Source organism: Poromitra crassiceps (assembly GCF_964638095.1).
Source record: "Poromitra crassiceps genome assembly, chromosome: 9".
In the NCBI taxonomy this organism is placed as follows: Eukaryota; Metazoa; Chordata; class Actinopteri; order Beryciformes; family Melamphaidae; genus Poromitra; species Poromitra crassiceps.
The window spans coordinates 31,799,021-31,806,676 of NC_139630.1; the positions used below are offsets into that span (position 1 = coordinate 31,799,021).

At 43.9% G+C, this 7,656-nt stretch overlaps 1 protein-coding gene across 5 annotated transcripts in view; it reads left to right on the forward strand.

Annotated features, from left to right (window-relative positions):
• The first annotated feature begins 847 nt into the window (after nt 1-847).
• The window catches only part of senp6a (SUMO specific peptidase 6a), a 49,602-nt gene continuing 42,793 nt past the window's right edge, over nt 848-7,656 (forward strand). For all 5 annotated transcript variants that reach the window (XM_083643555.1, XM_083643558.1, XM_083643556.1 and 2 more), the window contains exons 1-2: nt 848-970; nt 5,517-5,604. In XM_083643555.1, the coding sequence (XP_083499681.1) occupies nt 940-970; nt 5,517-5,604 (119 nt within the window). In that variant the 5' untranslated portion in view covers nt 848-939. The remainder of the gene's footprint in view (nt 971-5,516; nt 5,605-7,656) is intronic.

The following is a 7,656-nucleotide window of genomic DNA, read 5'->3' on the forward strand; positions in this document are numbered from 1 at the left end:
AAGCAAGTAGGCTAGCAAATACAAATCAGAATATCTTTCTTTGCTTGATAGTTGGCTACTTACTATACAATTAACATGCCATAAAGATTGATCTCAGCCTAAACATGTGGGCACACAAATGGGCTACATGCACAACTTTTTTACTTCCTGAAATTAGTACAGCTTCTTTATTTCCTGTCATCACTATTGGATGAACTGATTAATGCCAGGTGTGCTGCAGTCACAACAATGATCAGGCACACCTGATTAATCAGTTCATCCAATAGTGTAGGACAGGAAATAAAGAAGCTGTACTAATTTCAGGAAGTAAAAAAGTTGTGCATGTACAGTAGCCTATTGAAATGTGGGTTAACTGAGTTTTGCAGAGCTTAGCACTCATTCAATTGAAGGTTTTACACAGGATTCATTTGAGTAAATCTCGCCTGCCCTGCAGCTCGATTGCTGTGCGGGCTCACTTGCTCCCTCGCCCGCCCTGCAGGCAAGCTCTTATGACAATACTGATGATGTCACAACTTTGCATCACTGATGACATCACATTTGCTCTTATGACATAGGCATTGTGACATCATCAGTGATGTCACAATGCACAATTGCTCAAGTGATGATGATGTCATAATGCCTCCTATGACATCATCAGTGGGACAAAACATTTAACAAAAAACAGAGAACAAACAAACATTGCCCACATGCTCCCTTTGCAGGCTTTACCTGCTACCCTGGGCCTGCTTAATGTCACCTGAAAGGTTTTTATAGAACCGTCCATGACCAAATGTATTTTATCTTGAAGGAAAATTCGGCTAATTTCCGGCCTCGTGCTAGCTTTCTCCGGGGACTTTGACACGTGCAAAGCGGAGCGTAGAGCAGCAGTCTGGCAGGCAGCTACTTTAGAGCCGCTGATGAGCAGCAGCAACGCTATCTGAAGAAGAACATGGAATAAACATGGCCCACAATGCAAGATATTTCTTTGAAGGTAAGCCGTGGCATCCCCCCCGCAGCTCTAACCACACAGAAGCCATTTTAGTGACACAAAGTCCCCCTGTTCGTGCGTGCCAACGCACATTTGGTCCGTAAAGTGTCATGCCACATATTTTAGGTCCCAATTATGTGGGATCCAAGCGAGTGCACAGTTAGCTAGGTGGCTAACGTTAGCCACATCGCGTTGGCTATTATCCACTCATCCTCAGCCGGTGTGACTGATATGAGCGATGCCAGGGGACAAACGTGGACCTTAGTGTCTGAAAGGGAGAATGAGACGTTGACACGGCAGTCGGGTGGGTTTTGAAGTGAAATTGGCTTTGTGAGCCTGATGCTAGCATAGTTAGCGCTGACGTTAGCTAGCTTTTCAATGTGGGACTTGGATGAGAACATTACTGGAGACAGGCCTTCCTGTCTTAGCTAAGCTAGTTAGCTGCCAACGTTATCCACCACAGCGAGATTTTTTTTTAGCACTTTCACAAGACAATGATACAGTTCTCGTATTTACGCTTTTAACCACCAAATTGCAAGCAGGCCACACACTGCCTTGCTAACTTGCTGGTGTGAAATCCTAACAGCATTACCAGCTGGCTAACATTAATGCAGGAGGTTATACATTTGTAAACAACAATGTCTTCTCTGTTTTTGTGCTCTTATTGTGTCATTCCCCTGTTCATCTGTCCAAAACTGGCGATAACAAGTTTAGAGACGGTCTCTAATAACACAAAGCAAGTAGAGTCAAATCAAAAGAGCATCAAACAGCACTGAGCAACATGGACCTACCTGCATCCTCCTCCCAGCATTAAAGATCTGGGGGATGTAAAAGTAGGCCTATTGACACAGGCACTGGTAAAGAACTGGAGTTGGTCCTGGGCTGCTACAGTAGGTAGGTAGTATAGGATCATGGTCAAATGCACAGGATACATTTCCCCATGGGGATAGTAAAGTATACAAATGCAAAAATAAAACGGTCTAGATAATTACAATATCAGAGGAATTGGTTGCATGCTTTTGCAGCCACTATCTAGTAGGGGTGGGCGATATGGCCCTAAAATATTTACACCATTATATATATATATATATATATATATATATATATATATATATATATATATGCCAGTGATGGGGTCAAAATGAAATCCAAATGAAGTCTTGGCGATGGGCGCAACTATCTATATCTATAAAAGGGAGGATGTGGGCAATGTTCGTTTGTTCTGTTCTGTTTCCATTTTTGTCCCACTGATGATGTCATAGTGACATCAGTGATGTCATAAATCACTGATGCCATCAGTGATGTCATAAATCACTGATGCCATCAGTGATGTCATAAGATGCAAAGTTGTGACATCATCAGTGATGTCATTTAAGAGCAAGTGAGCACACAGCAGTCGAGATGCAGGCCAAGGGTGAGACGTCATTACATCAACAAGTCGGTATATTGCCGATATTACAATATAAATTTTTGACGATATGCAAATGAATTCTAACAATATATCTAAGGATACAATATGGCACACCCCTACTATCTAGCAGGTGCAGCCACAGTTATGGAGATGAGCCTAGATGTCCCACCTACAGACGAGTTACATTTCCTCTTTGACGTTTTGCCAAGGGTCAACAAGGCCTGATCTGCACAACATGCAGGAGTGAAAGCTCTCTTCAGCTCACTCAGCCTGTGGCTGTGTGCATCGTTGTAGCCATTGTATAAATCCCCCTGTCATGGATGTATCCAGCATCAGACCTGCAGAAAATTTAAGCAATATCACACGAGAGGGAGTGCGGTTGTTGGCTAATATCAGCACTGCTGTGATTCGGTCGTAGGCACTCGGCCTGCGGCCTCGTGCCGAAGATAATCACAGCAGTGCCGATATTAGACAATAACAGCACGACCTCGAGTGTGATATTGCTTTTATACAACAGTTCTATTAAACAAAGCTGATAAAAAAAATGACAAAAAGCTGAGAAAATATATGATTTCTCTATTTATTCCTCCGCCAACAAAAATAGTTCCCTCAGCTTTCTGCTTTGCCAAAAATGTAGCCTAATCAGCCTACCGTAATTTCCGCACTATAAGCCGCACCGGAGTATAAGCCGCAGCAGCAAAATTGCCTGTTTGTTACATATATAAGCCGCACCGGACTATAAGCCGCAGGTGTTTTAATGTTTTTTTTTTTATTATTTATTTTTTTATTGTGTTTTAATGTTTAATTACCATATGTAAGGGTTCATGCACAGAAGGGATTGTCGGGAAAGAGATGGCTGTTTGAGGAAGCTCCCATTTATTAACATTTCAACAAAACAACATAACACAACACCACCTTTGTTTGTTTTTTACAGTGCACACAGTGTCCGCGGTGTGGTGAAAAGAGGGCAAGAGGAAATTAAAACAGAAGTGGATTTATAGTTAGGAAGAGTGCTAAAGAAGAGAGATTTTTTTTTTTTTTTTTTTTTTCCCTGAAAAAATCCATAGATGAGCTGCACCGTTATATAAGCCGCAGGGCCAAAAAACGGGGAAAAGGCCGCGGCTTATAGTCCGAAATTTACGGTAATTAACTGCAGGCTGTCTACTTTACTACTGTCTACTCTACAGCTGTGAAGCATTTTGTTGATTAGGGCAGCTGTGAAGCGGAGTGATCTACACACAGTGAAGCGCCAGTGCGTTATGGAATATTGGCACTGGTAGGATCCCTCTTGTCCAATCAAATTGCCCGGCCGGAACTAACTGTTGTATAATCATGGTTAAGGAACCAAATCAGGATCTTCTCACTCGGGAATCCAGTGTCACTCTTCTCCCTAATACCTTCTCAGCTCATTCCTGGTAGCTTTCTGAAGCTGGAAAATGGGGCAAAACAGGAATCTCCCAGACTTAAGGGGCTGCAACAGTTCAGCAAACATCTGTTAACGTGAAGCTTCCACAGTGACTCCATGTATTTATGAAAGGAAGCGAATGGGCTCAATTGCGCCGATGCAGTCTTGACCTCGAGGAGCGAACTGATGGTCTGTGGAGGCGGAGGAGCTCAAGGATCATATTCCAGGGTGATTTAAAACATTTGAAGATGATTCTTCTTGCCATTTGCCTTGAAGGCCCGTCTTTCCCTTATCTAATGCTTAATCCTTTTGCCCGAGAAGCAGAAAGGGTCAAAAGTGCGTTTTAAGGTTTAAGCGTTTAAGGTTAAAGAGCGTTTAAGTCTTGTATTTGAAATGATAAGGGAATGTAGGTGTGAGAGAGGACGGGACACGGGAGCTGAAGCTTGTAGGTTCATGTTGTGCAGTCAGTGGGTGCTTAACCCATTGATACCTGATGCAGCATTTGTGTGCGTATCCCTTTAAGACCGTGAACCGCGTTAACACGGTTCGCGGTCTTAAAGGGATACGCACACAACTGAGGGATATACACGCAAATGCTGCATCAGGTATCAATGGGTTAAGCTGACCTTAACACCAAAAGACTTTTCACTGTCGCAGTCCAATTTCCAATGTCGCAAATTCTGAAATCATCCTGAGTTTTGCCGGAGTATCTCCATGATGGCAGGTGAACAGTTGATAACTCCCCCACCCCCCTTCCCCTAACCAAGGTCTCTACAGAGGCGCTCGCCCGAAAATAGCACCAGGGATAGATCGGTCCATCACATCCTGGATTCTTCTCTGTTGGTCAATGTCAGAGTCACCGATAATCCCACTCGGGCGGCGGGGAGAAAATAAATGGCATCTTTCCGGATTTCTACGCAGATCTGTAAAGTCTTGAAAAGGAAGTTGGGGGGAAAAAAAAAAGTTTTCTTGTTGATGTGTCTCATATTAATTAATAATAATAATTATATGGGCGGTTTAGAGTACATCGATTTATGATCGCCCGACGAGCAACGCTGAACGTCCCTTATCGCTGGACGCTGATTTCGAACCCTGTCGCTCATAAAAAGTATAAATACGAGGCGATGGGAGAACGCATCGCCGAGGCGCAGTTTCGTTTCATTCGCTTCATTTTCGTTTACTCTCAAGACACGGAGGTAGAAAAACGAGAAAAGCCAGCGATGGGGTCAAAGTTCAATCCAAATGAAGTCTTGGCGATGATGGGCGCAACGATCATCGCAAAGATGCCATATATATCGCCCGTCGCTGGAAGTATAAACATATCGTTGCTACTGACGACGGAATATGATCATGGTCGGTCACAACCACCATCAATCGCTGCACTATAAACTGCCCTATAGAGTGATAGTCATAATTGTCCAACATGCATGACATAATCTTTTGATTGAGGGAAGAAAATAAGGAAACTTTATATGGAAATCTGTCCTTCGACCAACTTCCCACTGTCGTGAAATGAGTGTGTTTTCAACTATTGCTAAAATGATACATTTGAATAATTGCTAAATTAGCAAGGAAGGGAACCCAAGGTTTCCCCATTGCACATTTTTGCTATCATCAAATATAATACTACAGTAGTATGCTAACATCCACGTCGGTCATTTCAGCTGCTGGCTTTGTCTCGGTGCCGTGTGTTGTTCCCGCGCTGACGCCAGTCTGCTTTTGTTGTATTCCAGCCCTGGACAGATCGGAGACCCGGAGAGATGGAGGCTACAAGCAGAACTGGAGCTTCTCTGTGGCCGGTGACGACGCGAGGAGACATGAGTAAGCACTGCTCCGGCCCTGCTTTTCAGCCCCACCGGAGCTGCCTGCCCTGCACTGCATCACTTTCCAGCACATCTCTCTCCCGACACAGGAGAGGAGAGACCCCGCTGACACCTCTTCTGATGAGCAGGCTATTCCCCGCCTCACATAATACACTCAGTTGCGTTTTAGCTCCGCAACACAGAGGCGGTCACACACATACAACGCTGCCTGCATATCAAGTCTCTCCTCTGTCTGTTCTAGGAAATGGCACAGAATCCACGGCCGTTAGGGTTCGACTAGTCTCTCGAGCCAGTCTTATCTCTTTCACCATCTTCCAATGCTCCGGAGACTGTCTGTACTAGTTCAGCCTGTTACAATTTGGACAGAGGAAGTTGTCCACTTGCAAAGGAAGAAGGCGGGATATCCACTAATTTCCCCACTTGCGATTGGTCGAATACCATCGAACCGACCGGACATTCCACCGTATTTTCAACTTTGAGACACCTGAAGCACAGACGGGTAGGCGGGAGTATATTTATGAATTGCGCTAGCCAACGTGTCTTTCTTGAGAGACTAGACTACTACAACTAATATGTTGCTTTGCCGATATTGATCTGATCTTAGATATCAGAGATGATGTCCACCTCTGAGGTTTCTCTCTGACCTCAGCTATGGAGTTTGCATTTTCTCCCCGTGTTCGTGTGGGTTTCCTCCGGATGCTCCGGTTTCCTCCCACCATCAAAGACATGTATGTTAGGGTTAATACTCCTGTCAGTGCCCCTGACCAAGGCAATGGCAAAAGAACTGGAGTTGGTCCCCGGGCGCTGCACTGCGGCTGCCCACTGCTCCTAGCTCTAGGAAGGTTCCTAGTAGAGGATGGGTCAAATGCAGAGGATGAATTTTCCCACGGGGATAAATAAAGGATAACTTAACTTATAGAAAAACATTCTCTTTGGTTCAAACGTTTTTTTGTAAATTAGGAGCATTCTTAATTTAAAGGCGGTAATGTGTTTCTCTACCATTGAATAGGTGAGGTGTGGTGGGTCGGTCTGCCTTCAAGAGCTGCTGACACGAGGGGTGTTAACAATCTAAGATCCATCAATTGCTCGTTAACCTATTTGCTCGAACACGTGAAATTTACTCGATCTACGATAAAACAACGTGTAGTCTCATTACATTGTAGCTGTCAGTAAATGGTGTATTTTCAAAGTATGTCTCAATGAAGCACCAGAGGGCGCACTATAACTATGAGGAGGTAGCCAGTAGCCAGTATCTCGGGGTCTAGAAAGAGAGGAAAAAGAAAGACGACAACGGTCGGTAACGTTTGCAAAAATAAAGCGGGCGAAGCAAACAGGAGAAAATAATGTCACCTGCAAACACTGTGATTTTGCGTACACAATCTACACATACAACACTGTTGAACAATGTTCATTCGGATAAGTTGGCTGGCTGCTCCTGAGCTACGCAGCATCAGCTCAGTGCGAGGAAGAGCTGCGACACAGTTTAAAGTGAGTTGTAATCGCCTATACGCAGCGCCCGCGGCTTGAAGCTGACACACGTGTTAATATATCTACCTTTTTTATATGTTTCATAGGCTATGCAATGCTGTGGGGGAATATGCACTATGTTGCTGCTGTGGAAATAAAGCTTTTGATTGAGCAAAAAAAACGCATTTGCTATCGTTTGGTAAATTTGGTATTTGAATTGCAATTAATCGATTGACTGATCGTTAACGTGACCGATGATCGATTCAGGAACGTGCTTACAATTTGCACCCCTATAGCGGACACTAAAATTATTTCATTAATCTGGTTTCATGGAGAGTTTTAGGCCTCGTTCAGACTGCAGGCAGCAAGACGCATCTGTAGAAATCCCATTGGAATAACATTTCAAAACCACATCCAAAAGTGGTTTGGATCCGATTTAGCAAAAAAATCACATTTTGTGTGTGTCTTTGTGTGTTTCCTGTGTAGACTTTTTCAAATCAATCTGGATATGCCAAAAAAGGTGTTTGGGCTGTCTGTGTGAACAAGGCCTTACTGTCCCCATGATGCTGTTAATGCTGCTTCA